This window comes from Pantherophis guttatus, chromosome 8, assembly GCF_059756535.1.
Source record: "Pantherophis guttatus breed Tessera chromosome 8, ASM5975653v1, whole genome shotgun sequence".
In the NCBI taxonomy this organism is placed as follows: Eukaryota; Metazoa; Chordata; class Lepidosauria; order Squamata; family Colubridae; genus Pantherophis; species Pantherophis guttatus.
Window position 1 is genome coordinate 39,886,065 of NC_142070.1, and position 22,555 is coordinate 39,908,619.

The following is a 22,555-nucleotide window of genomic DNA, read 5'->3' on the forward strand; positions in this document are numbered from 1 at the left end:
AGTGACCGCTGGAAGTTATGAAAAAAGTGACTTACACTGTTTTTTAGTTACACTTACACACTACCATTGTAGCATTCCCCTGGTCATGTGATCAAAATTCAGATGCTTGGCAACTGACATGTATTTATGACTATTGCAGTATCCTGGGGTCATGTGATCACCTTTTGCAACTTTCTGACAAGCACAGTCAATGGGGAAGCCACAACCACGTTAATAAACATGTTACTAATTTGATTCCCTTAACAACTGTGGCAAGAAAGGTTGTAAAAGGGGCAAAACTCACTTAACAGCTATCTTTCTTAGCAATGGAAATTTTGGGCTTAATTGTAGTCATCGGTCAAGGATTACCTGGTGGTCCCATATGTCCCTGGTTGGTTTTCAGTTTAATATTGGATATCTATTAGGATGGGCTTTCAATCAATAATGACTAAAATTCTGGCTTAAAGGATTTTAAATATTTTTATCTATCTCATATCTAGGTTTCTGGTTTTGTACCATAAGTTTCTTGGACAACAAGCAATATAGCATTACAGTATAATATCCATTTCAAAACAAAAGTACTTTACTTAAAGCCCTGGTTGTTTTTTTTTTTAAAAAAAACCCTATGTTCTCTTAATAACATTACTGAAATTGATCTGATTTACTTAATGTTTTATACATACATACAACATGTGTGGGGAGTTTGGTTTTTTTGCATTTTTTGTGGTTTTGGAATATTACTAACTAGGAGACTAATATATATTTGAGATTTCCCTTAATAGGAGCACTAATTTTCTATTATTGGAACCTAAGTTGCAATATAATTCAATCATCTGAAAAGTAACAGAAAGAGAAATATTTGTCTTAGAAATTTATCCTAGAATTATTAATATCCAATTAAGAGGTTTTAAAAAAAATTGGAAGATAAAGCATATAATTAAAATTAAAACTAAAGCTGTCATGTTCAAAGTCGATTCTGATAGTAAATGTGCTTAATAGTAAATACACTCATGATGCTACCAGTGGGCAACAAAACAACCAAGTTCAGAGAATTCCACTGTAAATGTGCTTTATTGTAAGATCTGGATTATTATACAAGACTGGTTCATAATAGGTACAAAAATATTTTGATGAGCAGATCTAGAGTGAGTTGCTAATAAAGGTAACTGGAGAACTAAGGCTGTACTTTTTAAACAAAAACTCAGTAGGATAAAGGCAGGAAAAAAGATGAAGATTCTCATTGCTCAGCGAGGGGGAAAGCCACCCCGGTGAGTACCTCCCCGTCCCCCTCTGAATCCACCTCTTTCCCCCCTGAAATTAGTTCGGTTTCTCTCTCTGCCTCTTTCTCCTCGACCAGCTGAAGTCCCGCCTCTCCCTCCACCCCTTGGTGCACCACCTCCTCGATCTTTTGGTGGTGGTGATTTTGGTCTGAGTCTCTCAATCTCTTCTGTACAACCAGTCAGGTGGGAGTTGGGAGCTGTGAAATATGATGTATATGTTTCGGCATTGAAGTTACTATTTGTGAGTGTGGGTCCAACAGTTAACCAGCCTAAGGGGAGGGAAGGGAACAAAAGGGAAGAGTGAGCCACATACAAAATTGTACCCCTTAATCCTTTCCTCATTGGTTCTTTAATACTACTTAAATTTAGCAGAAGCAACTATTCCCATAAAATAAGAGCAAGTAGAATTAGCAATAAAACTCTACATGATGTAGCTGAATGTCATTTTTGAAAACCACAGATGCTTAATATTAATCCACTAGGACAGTATTTCAATGATATGAGACATTCCCCTCTTTAGCTTGCTATTAAGACATTTTAAAAACACATACCGTATTTTCTGGCATATAAGACGACTTTTTAACACATGAAAATCTTCTCAAAAGTCGGGGGTCGTCTTATACGCCGGGTGTCGTTCTCCTGTAACCAGGCAGACCAGCCCGAAAGGCTCTGACGAGCCTTAAATGGCTCTGACGATCCAAGCCCTGCGATCTGCTAATCAGGCAACTCAGTTGGGATCGCCAGAGCCATGGAGAAGGGAAAAACTTTTCTCCTTTCACATGGCTCTGGCGATCCAAGCCCTGACGATCTGCTAATCAGGCAACTCAGTTGGGATCGCCAGAGCCATGGAGAAGGGAAAAACTTTTCTCCTTTCACATGGCTCTGGCGATCCAAGCCCTGATGATCTGCTAATCAGGCAACTCAGCTGGGATCGCCAGAGCCATGGAGAAGGGAAAAACTTTTCTCCTTTCACATGGCTCTGGCGATCCAAGCTCTGATGATCTGCTAATCAGGCAACTCAGTTGGGATCGCCAGAGCCATGGAGAAGGGAAAAAGTTTTCCCCCTCCAGCTTGCTTACCTTGCTTCACTTGCCTTGCTTCGCTTGCTTGAATCCATTCCATCAGCAAGCAACTCCCTGCCTGCAATCAAGCAGGCAGGGAGTTGTGGACTTCAACTCCCAGAATTCCTCAGCCAGCAAAACAAAGCTGGCTGAGGAATTCTGGGAGTTGAAGTCTTAAAGTTGCCAAGGTTGGAGACTCCTGTTCTATTGGGTAAGTTTTTTTCCCCTTTGGGATCTTTAAAAAAAATAGTTAATTGGGTTTTTTTTTAGTTGTTCTTTTTTAGACATAGCCATTTAAAGTTTAGGAAGTTTTAAATTTAGCTTTCATATAAAAATAAAAATAAAATAAAATAAAATAATATTTGTGCAGCTTTCTGAGATTTAGTATGTTTTTGTAGTGTTTCACTCTAACTACACAAACACACAAAATCTCACAAAGCTGTATGTGGAATTTTGTGTGTGTAAAATGTGAAAGTTGGGTTTTTGGGCTTTTTGTGGCTGTGTGAGGTTCCTGCTTGTTTCAGGGGCCATTTTGGGTCTAGCACAGCTGCTTTTACATTGTGGGTGAGCCAGTTGTGTTGTGTTGTGTGTGTGTAAAGTGTGAAAGTTGTTTTTTGGGGCTTTTTGTGGCTGTGGAGGTTCCTGCTTGTTTCAGGGGCCATTTTGGGTCTAGCACAGCTGCTTTTACATTGTGGGTGAGCCAGTTGTGTTGTGTTGTGTGTGTGTAAAGTGTGAAAATTGTTTTTTGGGCTTTTTGTGGCTGTATGAGGTTCCTGCTTGTTTCAGGGGCCATTTTGGGTCTAGCACAGCTGCTTTTACATTGTGGATGAGCCATTTGATGTTTTTTAATTTTTATTTGGTGTGCGTTGGAAGAGGGGTAGTCTTATACGGCGAGTATAGCCCAAATCCTATATTTTAACAGGAAAATTCGGGGGTCTTCTTATATGCCCAGTCATCTTATACGCCGGAAAATATGGTAATCACTAATTATTAATAAAATTATTGAAAATCAGGTATCACGCCCAGAAGTGATAAATTTATTTCTGCCTTTCATGTTTATTTCAACTTAGATGTCAATTTCATACTGTATTTCTGCCTTAAGATCTAAATACTGTAATATTCAAATGGGAAATTAGTTTTGCTTGGTGTTCTGAATGAAACAGCTCTGGGGTGGCTAGTTTCAAGTATTCTATGATTAGAATGCCTGAACTACTACTATATAAAACGACACAGTTGAGAATAGAGCAAAATTCTAGAACGTTTGGAACACTCAGCAACATTCTGAGGGGGAAAAAAAATTGTGCCCGTCTGCTGAATGCATATATCCTCATTACATCTGCAGTTATTTAGTAAGAAAATGAGCTTGGTAAAATTGTCCTTTATGCGCAACTGGACCACTATACTGCACTGGAAGCCATAACTACTCCTCTAAAATCTACATTTTCCTAAAGCACACAAATTAATTTTATGAAATTTTCATATTTACTATAAAGCTTTTGAAATGATTTAATACAAAGCAAGATTGAGAATAACCTGGACGAATGGTGCTGTCACGTCCAAAAAGATGAAGCCGCCTTCTTCCAAGACAAAAATGTTCAATAATGTGAAATATTTCCACAGGTTTTTCTATGTTACCAATTTCTGGCTCTTCTGTGATAATTAAATCAATGTCAACATTAGCATGGATAAAATCCCCATCTGTACTACGGCGGACAGTTCCTTTAATGCCCATAAGGCAATGTTCCTAAAAAAAAAAAGAAGAAACATTTTTTTTTTTGTATCAAAAAGGATGGGAGGGATAGGAGAAGTTGAAAGAGAATGTGACTTTTTTGTAAGTTCAATTATGTAATTCATCAAAAATCATCATGGGCCAAGATGTTCTATGGCTTTCTTACACCTCCATAAAATATTAAAACAATTAAAATCATTCAGCAGCAGTAAGAACATGAAAATCCCTATCTGAAAAGTATTACCCTAAAAAAATGTTCTGAAATAAAAATATTTGCTATAAAACCAGTAATGCCACACTGCAAGGTAAGAAAGAAGTCTACAATGAACTACATTACATCGATGTTATTAAGGAAGATACATATTTTGCCTTTTCTCCAAAGCTCAAGAAAGTATACACCGCATTTCTACAATTTTTCCCCACAACCACACACCTATGTGGCAGGTTAAGAGAAAATGGTTGACCCAAAGTAAAGCTTGTTTTACCACCCAAATTATTGCTCCAAATAGAGTTGAGTTAAATGCTATGGTAAATTTTATTGATCAAATTACTCGTATCTGTCAAAGAACCCATCACATTACTCAACTCATACTCAGCATTTTGTGTGTGTGTGTGTGTGTCTATATAAATTTCAGTGTAGTATATATTATCTCTAACAACCCCAGAAGCAATAGAAAACACACTAAATCTGCAAAATGTTTTATGAGCTACTTCAAACCCATCTTATTCAATACAGTTCCATGCTGATATACTGATTTGCAAATAGGCTTTTGAAACTATAATTAATACTTTCTTATAAGCTATTTTCAAAGCTCTGCATATTCCTTGTATAGACTCATAAATCACAATTTAAGGGAAGTCAACATTCGGAGTCTAAAACATCCCCAGAAGTATGATTGTGTTTTATAGAACACAACACGGATACCACATGAAGTTTGAACAAACTGGTTTTAACACCTCCTCCCCCCCACCCATAAAAAGGAAAAGAAACAGACAATGACATTGTGTATCTTCTTTTTAAAGATAATATTGGAATGCAATTGTATAAGGCCTCTATGTGGAAAGTCTACATTTACCTTTGGGGTGGATAGATTTATCTCATTTCAGAAAAATGATCCAAAAGGCCAATTTTCCACAAATTATTAAATGTTGCTTTACTGAAGCCACCAGATGGTTTTTACAAAATTATGAGTGAAGATGAATAACAATTTCCAGAACTCTCCCAAAAGCTGTGTAAGTTCCAAATTCTGAAAAACCAGGTAAGGGAAGATGTCCCTTCAGAGATAGAAAACGGTTCACTTTTACTATCTCTGGCAAGCACACTACTTGGATTAGGCAAGTCTGTCTTAAGCCAACTTTTTCTCACCTGGCAACTTCTAGATGGATTGAACTTCAATTCCCATAATCCCTAAACATCATGGTAATACATTTGGAATCACCAATTTAAAGAACGTTGATACTGTATGTCAGTGCTAATATTTCTAGACCTTGATTTTAAAAAAAGACTAAACCACTGTGGAAGTAACTGATTAAGAAAAAAAGAATGCAGCTCATAAATATCTAGTGATTACTTTTTCTTTATGTTTTGAGACTTGCAGTCTCTTAAAAAACCATAATAGTAACAAATAATTTTAAGACATAGTCATTATTCATCACTATGGAATATTTTTTTTAATTTCTATGAGAATGATGATATATTTAAAAATGTTACATTTTGTTTAGTGACATAGAATTTACTATTATCAACAAATGATACTGAGTATTTCAGGAACCTAATTTTTCTTTTTTCCTCTAGGGAAGAGGTATTTTAGGAGGCAGTTTAGATTAGTCTTGAGGAAGATGCTCAAATAGCCCACTGATACTATTTTCTAGGGCAGTGATTTTCTAAGTGTGGTTGTGGATGATCACTTACTGCAGTCTTCTCATGGTCCACAGTCCACTTGCCATCTTAATCCTCCCCACCAATGCTGACATTTAGCCACTAAGAGCCGGCATACTTAACTGCCTCAGCCATGAATCTACACAATGAATCTTTACATTGTCCAAATAATTCTATAAACATTAGCACTAGCATTCAGAAAACTGACAATAGTAAACAAGTCTCAAATGAAGTTACCAGCTGCAAGACCATATGTGTTCTGCCAAGTGGGATTTCACACAAGCAGTCCCCCAAAAAGGTGCAAAGAAACTTAGATGAACGTCTAACATTGGGATTTCATTAGGGTAAAGATCAACTCACTCTTCCATCCATTTTGTTAATGCTCAAGCATTTTGTGCTAAACATACCTGACCAGCAGGTTTGTGTTTATGAATTATTATAGCACAAGGTACATACAAATTTTAAATAATATTGATAATTTTGTATTAAATGTTGCGATAAGAAAGAGTTTGAAAATGCTTTAGAAATAGGCAGAAAAAAAGACATACACAAATATAGGTAGCCCTTACTTAATGACAATCTGATCAGCAACTGTTTGTAGTTACGTCAGCACTGAACAAATGCTACTTATGTCCAGTCTCCAAAGTTACAGCCATTGCAACACCCTCATGTCCACAGAATCAAAATTTGAGCATTCAGCTGCCTGCCTGCAGTTAATAACTGCAGAAGCACTTTCTCCATCCACCTCTCCCTCCTCCATCTCTGCCCTTTTGGCCATCCTGCACAGTGACACTCCTTGGCAGCACTGGCAATGCCACCAGAGCTTGGTCTGAAGTAGAGGCTCGGGGCCTTCAGCAGTCTCAAGTCAGGCACTACTGCCCTGGGAGGCCATCGCCAAAAAGACAGTGATGGGGAGGATAGGTGGGAGGAGTTTGAGAGTTTGTAATCAAATGTTGATCATATGACTACGGAAAAAGTACATACATGTGAGAACCAGTAAGAAGTCACTTTTTTTAGCACTGTTGTAACTTCAAACATTTGCCAAACAAATGTTCTTATGGCAAGGACTATCTCTATTTATTTTATGGTCCATGTTTAGATAAAGGGAGAGGAAGATTCATGAATTTCTGTCAAACATATAGAAATATCTCAAAATCTGCTCTTCTTACAAAACAATTACTCAAGCAATAAGCACAGTTGTCAAAGCAATAGGTAAGAGTCCAAATATTGCTGAAGTACTGAATACTAGAAAGAAGTTAACACAGCCCCACATTATTCTAGAGAAAATCAGAATAATTTTCCCTTGCCTCCATTTAATTTACATCTCAACATAGAACAAAATGAAAGCTAACCATGTTGAATTCCTAACTACAGCAAAACTGTAGCAAAAAGAAAACTATAAAAGATATTCTACACCTCTTCCATCATCTCTCTGAAAGGTGAAAAAAGCCTAATTTTTCCATGATACTTTGATTTGCATTTCAATAAAATAAGTGCTTCCCAGAATTTTCCAGAGTTTCATGTTGTAGACAGAAGTTCAATACTGCATCATGTCTTTCACTTGTAAACACATTTTTAAGTAGTAAGTGAAGCTACTTGTTCTGCAAGTATTTTCGTAAAACTAAAATTATTACCAACAGCAACAGAGCACGTAAAAAGTATCCGCTGACATAACACAGGGAGAAGACGATGAGAAATTCAAAGATGTACCTTCGTTCTTTGAAAAACAGCTTTGGGGTCCAGAGTCTTGGTCTTCCCAGGATTATTTTTATTTGTTTTAATCCAACATATATCTTCACATCTTCTGTATCCCCATTTGCGCAAACACTACCAGAATTCAACAAAACAGAATTTTTGTATAATACAGCAAAGAACAAGAACAATGCACTGGAGACAAGTTTAGACAAAGGTAACAAGGCTGATGAAAACAAATTCCTTCTTTTCATTTTTCATTAATTTTTCCTGAAGAGAATGTTGGCAGATCCTATTGAATGGGGTAGTGTGTCACTAATGTACCTCTGGGCTCAATATGAGATGCCCTTTTTCCTGAAGTATAGCCTATTCCACTCAGTAGGAACTGTGATCCTCTTTTACAGGAGCACTGAAATACAAGTACAGGGAGGATGAAGCTCCACTATTGTTAACCAACTAAGTAGGTTTAACTCTGGATATAGTCCAATTTATTAATTCAATTGTTTTTAAAGAAAAACCCGATTTCTTCTGTAATTTTCCTAGAGACCAGATTGCTAAACTTCAAGTAATTAACAGGTTTTCAAGCAATGTCTCTGTTATAGTATATATTTATTTGAATCCCTTCAACATTTTAAAAATATGTTGCATATCACCTCATATGGGTGATTTATACATTACCTATGGAATTAAACATACTGATGGCACAATTTTATGTATATATGTATGCTTGCATGTAATGTACAGAAGTTGGTGCGATGGCTCAGCAGTTAAGATGCAGGGCTTGTCAGTTGGAAAGCCAACAGCCCAGGTTTGAGACCCGAACATCATGTGATGGGATGAGCACCTGTCCTCACCCTAGCTCCTGCTAAGCTGGTTCGAAGACATGGAAATGCAAGTAGATAAATAGGTACCAGTTCGATGGGAAGGTAACAGCACTCCATGACATTATCCTGGCCGCATGACCTCAGAAAGTGCTGACTCAATAGTCCTTGAAATGGAGATGAGCCCCACCCACTATAGTCAGCAATGATTAGTGGAATAAAATCCATAGGGACAAAAATGGACCCTACAAATATTTGTAGGACTTGGCTTTCAAGACTTCCTGTCGTTGATTCTTAGTCAGAGACTCTTAGACAGATATTTTTTTTATATGCTGGCCTTATCTGAAAGCTTCCCTTGAATCAGTTGTTATTATTTGTTTCAATGACAAAGAATTACATCATCTTACCACCCTGCCGAGATCCAGGCCCTCACCAGAACCACACCAAAGAAAGACAAACGATCGTGGGGCAGCAATTTCTTCTATGTCCAACTTCATAATCTGCAAAAAGTAGAAAATGTGTAATGTTTTAAGCAAAACCATTTGCAAACACCCTGCACTTCTGGGAAAGCACTAGGAAGAAATTATATAATAAATAAATGGTCTTTCTTAAATAATACACCAGTTTTTATCTACTTGTCGAAGTGTCAAAAATAAAGGCAAAGAAAATACAACCATGCAGACATTCATGTCTGATATCAGTAGTGCATAAATCGCTCTATAGAGGCAAAGATACAGAAATAATAACTTTATAACTTATTTCTTTAATACTTTTGTAATTATTAAAGATCAGTGGTTTTAACATATTAAATTCAGAGATTTAATAGAAGAAATTCATGATCAAAGGCTACAAGGCTGTTTTTATTATGAATTTCAACCAATACTTCAAATGCAAAATTTTAATTGCTTCTTTCCTATTATCTTAATTGTTCTCTGTAACAACATACAGAGCGATTTATCTGGCCCATGTTATTTAGCAAACCTTGATTTTTAAAAAGTCTCCTTATAACTACCACCAAATATTCAAAGTTTATTTGTTTACACATTTTGTTCTAAGAACACTAAGTGAAGGATTCTTATGGCTCATATTATTTTTATGCAACAGTTCTTACTTTATTGCTTCATAACTGCATATTGTATAAATTGTTTCTAAATCTACCAATTAGAAATAGATGATGGTAGACAGCTTACTGCAGCTGCAATTTTAAAGTGAGCTAAATGTTAACATGACAGAATTACTAATGATACATGGTTTTAAAAATGAAGGTATTACTTATCTTTCATATTTTAAAAGGATGATGAAAGAGCATTCACAGGAAATCTGAAAAGCAGCTAGATAAAAGGCATTTCAAAAGCCAATTCATGTAAAACAGTAACAAAACAAGACTGTCTTAATTTTTCTTTTGTTTGTTTTCTATAGCAAACTCACATCATCCCATGTCCAGCATTTCTCATTAGCAGTAATGCCAGTCTCTCTATAGTATTCTTCCAATGGTGGTTCGAAAAGTATCACATCAAACTTAGACTTGAGTTCACGAAGTTCAAAAGCTTCCAGTTCAGCTTGTAAATACCTATCATACAAATGAAAAATACATTGTTATTATTTGATTAGTTTTCTAGGTTGACAATTTCACAATGTCCATTTTCCAACTGTGATATTTAAAGCAAGTTGTGCAATTGTCTTAGATTGAGATGTGCGATTTACACATGCAACACACATAGTACTTTGTGCACAAAAGCTGTTTTCTTGAGAAAGCAATTCACATTTGTAGAATAATTTGTAAATAAAATCTGATAACTGTTTAGGTTGATATTCAGAAACTAAATTCTGAAAGCTAATCTGGCTATCATTACCTTATTAAAATTTACAAATATTGCTATAAAATTACTATTCTAATTAAATAAAAATTAATTTGGGATAAGCAATTTCTGAAATAAGTAAATTTAAAAACCCACTTTCCAAAATTAATTTAAATGGGCTGTATCCAATAATTTAGCAGTCTATCACTGTTGAAACAGCATCTATTAGTTTAACAGATTCTTCCTGCTTCACTTCTGCCCCATCATCTATAAAATATTTTCTGAAGCAGTTGGGAACTTTCAAAACAAATGGGAACCAAGAATGAGAGATGCACAAGAAGAATTCTAGCTATGGAAATGCAACCTTGCTGTTTAATATGGGAGACAGCCCAATGGTTTGTAAAGCCGCTTTACATCAAGGAAGTTGTTTAGACTATGGTAGGCAAGCTGTGGGGTAATTGATATTGCTGAACTACATCTCCCTATCTATTAGCATTGATCCCAAAGAATGAGGGAGTGCCACAAGTTATCTATTTCTGATTTATTAACAAGGAGCCCTTACACCAAGAAAATTATTCTTATTTTAATCCATTGATGTAGTAAATGTGTGTTATTTACACATTTCAAACTAAGGCTTATGAACTGTAGGTATTTGCAAACAGCAGAAGAAAAAAGAAAATCTGATAAAATGGTCAAGAGCAAAAATTCACTAAGAAAGCACACCAAAGAAAATAGATTAATAATTTTGAAGTTTATATATACAACCTAAAACATTCCTATTGTCAACAGGTGTTCACAGAAAAATCTTAATTTGCAGTCAACTAAAGATAATCCTGTCTAGACAAAAGAATCCAGTTTATTTGAAGTATTTACATTGGAGGGGTGTTAGATTTAGATATTAGCTCATCTTTCAGCCTGATGAGTTCCCGGAGTTTTGGATATTCTTCAAATCTATCTGCTAAACCTAAGATAAAAACACATATATGTTATACTACAGAAACAACTTGCAAATACATGTGTCACAAAATAGGCACCCTAACATATTTGATTTAGATCACAGCTCTATTGTTTCTTTTCGTTATGATTTGAGCTCAGCGCAATTTAGCCGAACACTAATAAGAACATTAATAAGAATATTTATCCAGAGTGTTAGCCACTTCAGTGCACATCTTCTAAACTCATTTATAATTTTGCACAATGTGCTTAAATTACTATGAAATGCAATGCATAGACAACATAACATAAAATAAAATTCTTCATATTAGTTTTCGGAGTTTAACTTGTCTCAATGCAAATTAATGTCCGTGTCTCTGGATTTTTAAAGAGTAATAAGAGTTCTTACTTATTTGAAACTATTTATGGCATGACTGGTATTATTTTGGCTACATACAACTCAAACAACTGTTGATATCTCCAACTTGCAGTTTTAAAATCCTTAACTGTGACTGTTTACTGTCTTTTTATTTTTATATATAATTTTGATTAAGAATTTTGATTATAACAACACCTAAAACAAATTGTTTACTTTATTTTTAGAAGTTGCTATTTGAACTGAACTGATTATAGGTAGTCCTCAATTTATGAAATTGTCAATCAAATGTCATGATGGCTGTAATGTGGATCATGTGACCAGACCTGATTTTACAAGTTTACAACCTTTGCTGGAGTGAAGGCTGTTAATCAAATGCTGCAGTTGTAAAGCTAACACCATGGTTATTAAGAAAACCCATTGCTCACTATGGGGCAATTTTTGCCAATAAAGTGTGATCACATGATATGTGTTGCAAAGGGCCATAAATGTACGCCAGTAACCAAGCCTCCGAAATGTGGTCATGTGACCACAGGGGGTGGATATCAGAACTTTGAATTTGGATCGGTCGGATGGCTTCGGGGCGAGGGTTTTGCGATCTTCCTCGCCCCTGGACGCCCCCGGAGTCGGAGGCGGTGAGGGAGAGTGTGGCCGCGCTGCTCCGACTCCGCGACGCCACCGAGAGCCGAGCCGAGTGGGGAGTGGAGAGCGGCGGCGCTACTGGGAAGGAGAAGGAGAAGGGAGAGTGGAGCCGAGCCGAGCGGAGAGCGGAGATATGGAGATGTGGCTTGCTGGCGGCGGGGGGGTCAGTCAGCGGAGGGGGCGAGGGTTTTTGAGATCTCCCTCGCCCCTGGACATGCCTAGAGGCACTGGCGAAGAAGTTGGCCGCGCTGCTCCAACGCCGCCGAAAGAGGTGCTATGGTGGTTTGTTCGTTGGCAGCGATAGCAGCAAGGTGAAAGGGGAAGTATGGCTGTGGGGCAGCGAGTGGTGGCAGCCTGTTGAAATTTCATCTGCCCCACTCAGGAACTTCCTCAGCGGCCCCTGGAATCCGGGAATGGTGGCATGGATATCAGCGGGGGTGGTGAGGCCGGCCCCAACATTAAACCGGGCCATGGCACACCCCATGGAAGTACTGGAGCTGTTCTCAGGCCCTATTGCCGGAGAAGGGAGGCTTGCTAGAGGGTGAAAACTGAGAGGAGCATAACGGACCAGAGAAGAAAGACCCCCTCCCGGGATATCTTGGCAGCTGTAGAGGACCTGGAGGCCCCGTGACATCCAATGGAGGCTGGGGTTTGGATTTGTTATCCCGGAAGAACTGAACTATCTGAGGAATGTAGGGCTGGGGGGCGACGGAGGAGTTTTCCGTCACATAGATACCAGCCCTTTTCTCCTCCCCCTCCCATGTACTGTGTCTGCCTAAATGGGCTTATTATTCGCCCTAATTGAGGGAATTTTCTCTCTCCCCCCCCCTTTTCTTCCCCTCTTCCTTCTTCCCCTTCCCTTCTTTCCCTTTTTCATCGGGACTTACTCGAATATGATCTTGAGTATAAGACTTTGCCAAGGATTTTCCATCTTCGCCCCTGGCGTGACTCATAGACTGACTGATAGACTGATAAATCTTTCTTCCGACCATGGTCAGCCAAACTGATGCAACTGTTGAGGGGTCTTCTATTACATCATGACTCTTGTCTGTGGGAGAACTTTTTTCAATCTACGGTCCCGTGGGGTTCCGCCGTGAGAGGGCAGGCCGGAGGTCGCCCCCATTGGAGGAGATAATTTAGGACCCTCCTGCTGTTGTGGGAGGACAGCTGAGATACCAACAGCACATCGATGAACAATTGGCTGTGTTACATCTTTTGTGAAGTCCCCTGTCTGAGCTTTGGGCCTCCATCGCTGCATTTTGGGGATGTATACGACTGCAGATCTTCTTGCGCTGCGAGATTCCCCCTTCTCGCAGATGTGGCCCTCCTCACTATCGAGGGCCCACCTCAAGGAAGGGTTTTGGGACCCAGAGAGGTGGCATGTGAAAACGAGGGGATTGAGGGGTTTTCTAACAAAATTTTTAGTCAAATTTTTAAGGGGTCCTAGGGAGAGGGAGGGTCAGATTGGATTCGGGCTGTGGGTATGGGGGATAACCCACAAGGGGGAGGGTCGGGTCTGGCAGTGAAGCGTGGCGTGGGGGATGGGGGACCCGGGATCGAGGGGGGGGTTAGAGCTTGTCCGGATAGTTTTTTGAACATCAGTACTGTAGGTGGGAGGGGTAGATATGGCGGGAGCAGGGGGCCGTATCGTGTTAGTGGAGTGCACACTCGCTGTCTACGAGCGGTGGCGTGCTCCGGCCCCCAAGGCTCTACTCGCTCCTCAGGTTGCATAGATCCTCAGGACCCAGGCCTTCGGCTGATGCTGTGCAATGCCAGGTCCGTAGTAAATAAAGCCCCCCTCATCTGTGATCTTGTTCAGGAGGGGGGTGCGGACCTGGCAGGTATTACGGAGACCTGGCTGGGCCAGGAGGGGGGGGGGTTCCCCTTGTTGAAATGTGCCCGCCAGGTTTCCAAGCATTCCATCAGCCGAGGTCACAGGGGAGGGGCGGGGGGGTAGCGGTTATCATTAAAGAAGGTCTGAGACCGAGGGAGGCCACTGTTCCTCAGACGGCCGGCTCTGAATCCCTTTTTGTGAAATGGGGTCATGGGGTTCAGATGGGTTTGCTGACCACGTACCTGGCTCCCTGCCACGTGGCAACAGCCCTGCCCGAGCTACTCAACGTCATCGCCGCAGTGGCGGTTGATACCCCTAAGCTTATGGTCATGGGGGATTTCAACCTGCCGTCCGTGGGCGAGACGTCAGAGATGGCTCGGGAGTTCATGGCTTCCATGACAGCTATGGACCTGACCCAGTTAATTCATGGCCCTACCCACACAGGGGGAAACACGCTGGATCTGGTTTTTGTCTCTGGACAGTGGTTGAGGGATCTTGATATAGGGGATATAGTTACTGAACCCTTGTCATGGTCAGATCACTCTCTCCTTCGTCTCGACTTTCGAACCGCTGCACCCCGCCGCAGGGAGGCGGAGCCGGTAAGATGGTTCCGCCCCAGGCGCCTGATGGAATCTGACAGATTCCAGACGGAGCTTGGGCCATTTCCTGAGGTTCTGGCACACGCCTCGACTGGAGACCTGGTGGCCGCCTGGGATAGGGCGGCTGCTGGTGCTCTGGATCGGGTCGTGCCTTTGCGGCCTCTGACCCGGCGCCGATCTCAATTGGCTCCTTGGTTTACCGAGGAGCTGAGGGAGTTGAAGCGCCGGAAAAGACGCCTAGAGAGTAGTTGGAGGGCCAGTCTTCTTGAATCTGACCGGACACTAGTAAGATCCCATATTAGGAATTACTTAGTGGCGATAAAAGCAGCGAAATGTAGTTATTTTGCTGCTCTTATTGCGTCATCAGATAATCGCCCGGCCGCCCTCTTTAGGGTGACCCGCTCCCTGCTCCACCAGGAAGCGCGGGAGGACCCCTTGGAGGGTAGAGCCGAGGATTTTGTTCAGTATCTGTATGACAAAATCACTCAGATTCGGGAAGATTTGGACTCCGACTGGGTAGTCTCAGGGGGAGAGACAGGGGCAGGTCTTGAGAATGTTATCTGGGATGAGTTTGATCCTGTGACCCCTGAGGACGTGGACAGGATTCTGGGTAGACTGAACGCGACCACTTGTTTATTGGACCCGTGTCCTTCCTGGTTAGTACTGGCTTCCCGGGAAGTGACACGAGGCTGGCTCCAGGAGATTATAAACGCTTCGCTGAGTGAGGGTGACTTTCCTGCCGCCTTGAAAGAGGCGGTGGTGAGGCCTCTCCTCAAGAAGCCTTCCCTGGACCCGGCAATGTTGGTAAATTATCGTCCGGTCTCCAATCTTCGCTTTGTTGCGAAGGTTGTTGAGAGTGTGGTCGCGCAACAGCTCCCCCAGCACCTGGATGAAACGACGTATCTGGATCCGTTCCAGTCGGGCTTCAGGCCCAGGTACAGCACAGAAACGGCATTGGTCGCGTTGGTTGATGATCTCTGGAGGGCTCGGGACAGGGGGTGCTCCTCTGTCCTGGTCCTGTTAGATCTCTCAGCGGCTTTTGATACCATCGACCATGGTATCATGCTGCACCGGTTGGAAGAGTTGGGGGTGGGAGGCACTGTGTTGCGGTGGTTCTCCTCCTTTCTCTCTGACCGGTCGCAGTCTGTGTTGACAGGGGGACAGAGGTCGACCCCGAGGCCCCTCATATGTGGGGTGCCGCAAGGGTCGGTCCTCTCGCCTCTCCTGTTCAACATTTATGTGAAGCCGCTGGGCGAGATCATCCGTGGTTTCGGGGTGGAGTACCATCAGTACGCTGACGACACCCAGCTGTACATCTCCACCCTGGATCACCCCAACGATGCCCTTGAAGTGATGTCCCGGTGCCTGGAGGTCGTACGGATCTGGATGGGGAGGAACAGGCTCAGGCTCAACCCATCCAAGACTGAGTGGCTGTGGTTTCCGACGTCCCGATATAGTCAGTTGACGCCATCACTGACTATTGGGGGCGAATCATTGGCCCCCACGGAGAGGGCTCGCAACTTGGGCGTCCTCCTGGATTCACGGCTGTCTTTAGAAGAGCACTTGACGGCCGTGACCGGGAGGATTTTTCATCAGGTTCGCCTGATTCGCCAGTTGCGTCCCTTTCTGGATCGGGACTCTTTACACACGGTCACTCATGCCCTTGTCACCTCCCGCCTGGACTATTGCAACGCTCTCTACATGGGGCTCCCCTTGAGGAGCACCCGGAGGCTCCAACTGGCGCAGAGTGCGGCCGCGCAGGTGGTAATGGGAGCGACATGGCGTTCCCATGTAACACCTCTCCTGCGCGAGCTCCACTGGCTCCCGGTGGTCTTCCGGGTGCGCTTCAAGGTTTTGGTTACCACCTTTAAAGCGCTCCATGGCTTGCGGGACCGCCTACTACCACCAATAGCCTCCCACCGGCCGGTACGCTCCCATAGAGAGGGGCTCCTCCGGGTGCCGTCAGCCAAACAATGCCGACTGGCGGCCCCCAGGGGGAGAGCCTTCTCTGTGGGGGCACCTACTATCTGGAACGAGCTCCCCCCAGAGATACGGAGGATCCTGGATCTGCGCACCTTCCGCCGCGCCTTAAAGACCTTACTATTTCACCAGGCCGGCCTGGCCTAATTTTCCCCCTCTTTTATAAAAGATTTTTAAAATTTTAAACATCTTTTAGTATTTATATATTCAATTTTAAATTGGTTTTAAATGTTTGGGGTTTGAAATTTGTCGGGGCCAAAATTATTTAATTTGATTTTATTCTATTTTTTAAATTTTGTATTGTATGTGTTTTTATTGTTTGGCTGTGCACCGCCCTGAGTCCTTCGTGAGTAGGGCAGTATAGAAATCTAATAAATGAAATGAAATGAAATGAAATGAAATGGATCGTACATAGTTTTTTCAGGACGCATTGTAACTTCAAATCAGCCACTAAGTGACTGGTTGTAAATTAAAGTCCATTGTACTGAAATATAATTATTTTCTGCTCCCAACTTGAGTTTTATATTTTATACTGATGCCTCCACATTAAATATGAGAAAACTTAAGAAAATGGTTATTTAAAAAAAAATTAAGCATCCAACAGCCACTATATTACAGGAACAGACCTTTCTTCTAAAACTAGGAAACTTTTGACCAGGAAATCGATAATCACGGCTATTGATTATCCAATTATTACTCACATTTATCTAAACATAATTCCCAACTCCACTGTTACTTTTCATTTGACTGATAGTTCAAATACATCTATGAATAGAAAATGGAAAGCCTGTACTTTTCTCAGAATAAATAAAACCTCTTACAGCCTGTACACAGAAATCTTTTATAAATCTATTATAAATTCCTCTGACATACCCACATCTCTGATGAAATTTTGAGGTCTGTGTCCAGTGTCCACAAAATGCTGACAGTAATCATTATGAGGATTTAAGCTCTGCGTCCCCTAAGGGAAGAAAATCACCTAAGAATTAACATTAGCAAAATGAAGCATATCACTGATACACAGATTTGATATTATCACCTGCATATGGTTATCCATGTCTCCTAGACTCTTAGCTATTATTCCAGACTGCTGATATAATTTAGTTTAATAACGACATCTGAACAATAGATTTCATTTCTCCTTTTTCAACAAAGACTGCATTAATTATATATTCAAGATAATGTATTTTTCTTTAGCATATAAATGCCCAAAATGACGAACAGCTATTTTTGAATGAAATGTTTTCTCTGATTTCCATCAAAACATCGTTTGGTATAGCAGATGCTCCTGTATTGATGGCAACTGTGAAATATTGTTTAAATTAGCTAAATTGAAATAGATGCATCTGTGATCAGTTTTGTTGATCTTAAAAGCGTATTCAAATCCTAAATGTGTGTAACCAGAGATCTCAATAATAACATTCAAGTGGAAGGTAGAACAGTAAAGTTGAAATATTCTGTAAATTTATTTTCAGCCCTTTTTGGTCACATAAAAACTAAAGACCTCTGAATGTAAAAATAAGATATAAAATGCAAATAACATAATACAAATCAATAAAGTAAATATAAAAACATAATAGATTTAAAAATCATAACAGCTATTTACCTTAAGAAAAGTACTGGAATCTTTGTAAATTTCTTCTTCGTATGGTAGATTCTCTTCATCTTGCGGAAGCTCCACTTCATCCTTTGGAATAAAGCACATTTTATGTGTGTGTAGAAACAGGGTGTTTCTCTTCTCATTAGCATTCCGCTTCTTAATGAAGAAAGAAGATGGCTGTCTATGAATACTGTCTCCCTGAAACAGCAGATCATGAGTAGTCCCAGTGTAAGTCTGGGAAAGCAGTCAGTGAACCAATTACATTTTCCCCAAAACACTGTTTAACCAAGAAAAATAAAACTTAAAAATGATTTAAAAAACCCAAATGTTTTAATATCATATACCTTCTATCTTGGGTGAATCACTCTATCAGAGATATGCCTTTCAAAGTCATAATGCACGTAACTATTGCTACTTAAGAAGGATTTATTTATTTATTTAGATTCATCCTCTGCCCTTTCTTCAGGAGCTCAAGGCAGCATGTATTGCACGCCATTCTATTTATCCACACAATTTCTCAGTACTGAGTGAGAATAACAAGCCTAAAGTCCTCTGCTTAACTTTTGTAGCTGAGAGTGGGCTTCCCTAGGGACAATCCAATGTCTCAGCCACAATACTACACTGGATCTCATGGAGAGTATATCAGAAGGCAAGTGGATCTTTCTAACTCTTCATGTATTTTAGTAGATCGCATCTTCTTGTGATTTGGGTCGATCACTGATTGGTGTTTGTTTTTTTCTTCATAGTTCTATTACAGGTAGTCTTCAACTTACGACCACAATGGAGCCCAACATTTCTGCTGCTAAGTGAGCCATCTGTTAAATGAATTTTGCTCCATTTTACGACCTGCTTGCTCACTGAAGTTAACAACACAGTTGTTACATGAATCTGGCTTCCACATTGATTTTGCTTATAAGGAGGTTGCAAAAGGTGATCACATGACCCTGGGATACTGCAATCATCATAAATGAGTCACTTGCCAAACATCTGAATTTTGATCATGGGACCACGGGGATGCTGTAATGGTTGTAAATGTGAAAAACAGTCATAAGTCACTTTTTTTTAGTGCTATTGTAATTTTGAATGGTCACTAAATGAGCTGTTGCAAATCTAGGGACTTCCTGTATTTAAATAACCTAGAATCTCTATTGTGAATGGGGTGCTAATTTTTTTCTATGTATGTATATATGGATGTATACATCAATACATTTGCTCCTTATAAAGAATACATCATATCTATTTATAAGATTCAAAAATATTGTCCTTTCTAAAGACAAAACAAACAAAAATGTTTATAAACAAGCATTGCTAAAATACTTTTAAATATTTATAATAAAATCTTTTAATGTAAGTGTTAAAGATTTTGGTATGTAAAATGATTAGAAAGATTCAAATCATATGTTTCTATTTTTGAAACAGATTTGCTTTTTTTCTTTTTTAAAGTCACTTTCTTACTTTATATTCTTCTATTTCTTCTTCATCAGCTTCTCCCTCATCAGGATATCTACGTTTAAAATTTGGAGCAGATGTACCATAAGCAGCCCTAGAAATATGAATATTGAATGTATGTCAGTTTAAAACAAATTTCATAAGATGCTGTGAAAAGTTAATTTAAGATGTGCTGATCCTTGTTGTACTGCTTCTATCATCCTATTTTTTATAAAAGTATTGTAGGAAAACTGCCAACAAACTGGAGTTCGATCTTGAAAGGACTCAAAGATCTTTAAATTCTTCTGAGGTTGGTAAAACGAAGACACAGATTATTGGGGACAATATGCAAGTAATGCTTCTACATTATAAACCGCCTGGAGAGTGCTGTAAAGCACTATGGGGGTGTTATATAAGCCTTAATGCTATTGCTATGAAAAGAATTCTTTTGGGATTCAGTAGCCTTTTAGCAAATAAAAAAGGATTGAAGAAAGGCAGTCCTTTCAAAGAACTCTCAGTCCTGAAAAAGGTTCTCCCTTATTTCACTAAGATTTCAAGATAATTGATTGTCATTCAGGAATTGAAATCATAACTCTGAAAATAAATGACATTTTAAACTCTTTATATCATGTCTATATCTTTGGCTGGACAGTGGCTCAGTGGCTAAGACGCTGAGCTTGTTGAAAGGTTGGCAGTTCAGCGGTTCGAATCCCTTGTGCTGCTCCCATTACTTGTCCCAGCTTCTGCCAACCTAGCAGTTCGAAAGCACATATAAAATGCAAGTAGAAAAATAGGGACCACCTTTGGTGGGAAGGTAACAGCGTTCCTTGCGCCTTTGCCATTTAGTCATACCGGCCACATGACCACGGAGACGTCTTTGGACAGCGCTGGCTCTTTGGCTTTGAAACGGAGATGAGCACCGCCCCCTAGAACCAGGAATGACTAGCACATATCTGCGAGGAGAACCTTTACCTTAATCTTTTCTTCTGTGTTGTTATCAGAAGTGGGTTTCAGCAGGTTCTGACCAGTTTTGGAGAACCGGTAGCGGAAATTTTGAGTAGTTTGGAGAACCGGTAGTAAAAATTCTGACTGGCCCTGCCCCCATCTATTCACTGCCTCCCAAGTCCTAGCTGATTGGGAGGAAATGGGGATTTTGCAGTATTCTTTCCCTGCCACACCCCACCAATCCACTCCCACCAAGCCACACCCATAGAACTGGTAGTAAAAAATGTTGAAACCCATGACTGGTTGTTATATATTAATGATATTAACTATTGTAATTCTCTTCTGAGTAACTTTTTATTGCATGTCTGATGATACCAAAATAAAGCCTTATCACAGATATACTAAACATTTAGCTTAAATATACATAAAATAGGTTTATATTTTATTGAGGACCCAGATTGTTGGGAGCAATATGCTGACACTGTAAACCGGTTAGAGAGGGCTGTGAAGTGGTATATAAGTCTAAGTGCTATTGCTATATAAAATTATAAGATTCAGATCGCTATGCATTTACAAGAGACCCAAATTTACCAAATAAAGTAAATATTCAAATTCTAGGATAGAATCTGTTTTCAAATATTTGGTTGGAAATTGAAAACTCAATTTGAAAACTCAAAATAACAACAAGCAAAATTAACTAAAGTTTCTTAGCAGGAACTTCCAATTCTCTCTGCATGTTTATCATGTTTGCATGATAATAATTAAAAAAATCGCTTGATGCAAACCTGCATGTTTCTCTCGTTTCGGCAATTTCCCTTTGCTCATCCTTGCTGTTTAGCACTGCACCAATACTATCAGCATTTTCAGCTCCCAGCTAGAATATGGAGAAGAAAAGAAAAGGGTTCAGAAGATGATTACAGGAGCAATATTCTACTAACCATTAGCATTATATTATACTATTAGGGTTACTATATCCACGCAGCCCCAGTAGGTCTTTACATCAGGGGTCCCCAACCTTGGCAACTTTAAGCCTGGAGGACTTCAACTCCCAGAATTCCCTAGCCAGCAAAGTTGTCTGGGGAATTCTGGGAGTTGAAGTCCTCCAGGTTTAAAGTTACCAAGGTTGGAGACCTCTGCTTTACATCACAACTCTGCACTAATAGACCCCATTCCCCGCCCTTCTTTTAAGCCTGAGCCACGGAACCCGCACGAGCGGCCTCTCTTCCCAAGGACGATCTCTCGGTCACCGGGCGTCAGGTACCTGCTGAGCCAGAAGTTGCCGGCGTAGTTTCTGCCGCTCCCTGATCTCCTGCAAGCGGCTGTTCATCCTCCTCCGCCAAAGCCGTCCGCTGAGAAGTCGCCGCCTCGCCGACGCTCATTTCACGCGACGCTTGCAGAATCGCCGACCGGAAACAAGAGGCGGAGATTTAGAAAACGTCATAACCCAGCGATGACGCCATTTCTGCGCTTTCTGGCGGAAGACTGGAAGTTCTGCTTCCGCGTGTTTGGGGAAAGTTGCAATGCTTTCTAGGAAGTATGTAAATATTGCAAATGGTTCTTGCAAATTAAGCTATTATGAACGATATTTTATTTATTAAAAGAGCATGCGTTCTTCGTTTTTCCAAGGCGAGGGTGGACTACATTGTAGCCTAGGCTAATACTGTATTCTCTGCGGCTGTATTCTATCAGCCTCTTAAACATTCTGTTTTCAAAAAAACTTGACTCTAAATATCTAGTAGTGTTAAATATACTGCTCAAACAACTAAAGGGAACACAAAACTACTGTATGTAACGAACAAAGTACTCAATAAGGCTATTTCATTCATTCAGATCTCGGATGTCTTCTGCTTGTGTTCCCTTTAGTTTTTTGAGCAGTGTATTTATTTAAACACGGAAGGGAGGGGGGCGGATTGCACATTCTTAGCATACCGTACCGATGTTTTGTGCACGCCTGTTTTAAGTTTATTTCTGACGGTTG

The 22,555-nt window shown here is 40.3% G+C and overlaps 1 protein-coding gene across 2 annotated transcripts; it reads right to left on the minus strand.

The window, feature by feature from the left end:
• Positions 1-1,031: 1,031 nt before the first annotated feature.
• On the minus strand, positions 1,032-22,013 carry METTL14 (methyltransferase 14, N6-adenosine-methyltransferase non-catalytic subunit). Of its 2 annotated transcripts, none has more exons than XM_034442836.2 (11): positions 21,839-22,013; positions 21,363-21,451; positions 19,660-19,747; positions 18,211-18,291; positions 17,478-17,565; positions 11,114-11,204; positions 9,870-10,011; positions 8,849-8,941; positions 7,639-7,755; positions 3,854-4,064; positions 1,032-1,528 (listed from the first exon to the last, which is right to left on the minus strand). In XM_034442836.2, the coding sequence occupies exons 1-11, from the start codon at positions 21,902-21,904 to the stop codon at positions 1,224-1,226; spliced, it is 1,371 nt and encodes a 456-aa protein (XP_034298727.1). In that variant the 5' UTR covers positions 21,905-22,013; the 3' UTR covers positions 1,032-1,223. The 2 variants fall into 2 exon arrangements, with proteins under 2 accessions (XP_034298727.1, XP_087730747.1); XM_087874621.1 differs by having other exon boundaries at positions 18,211-18,402; positions 21,839-21,993.
• Positions 22,014-22,555: the final 542 nt, after the last annotated feature.

Bases quoted from the DNA above. Each gene is read 5' to 3' on its own strand.
- METTL14 (XM_087874621.1), bottom strand. From the start codon at position 21,904: ATGAACAGCCGCTTGCAGGAGATCAGGGAGCGGCAGAAACTACGCCGG. The intron at 21,452-21,838 runs GTACCTGACGCC...TCCATATTCTAG, and splicing joins GGCAACTTCTGGCTCAGCAG to CTGGGAGCTGAAAATGCTGA. The intron at 4,065-7,638 runs GTACATCTTTGA...TTTTTTTTTTAG, and splicing joins CTGTTTTTCAAAGAACGAAG to GAACATTGCCTTATGGGCAT.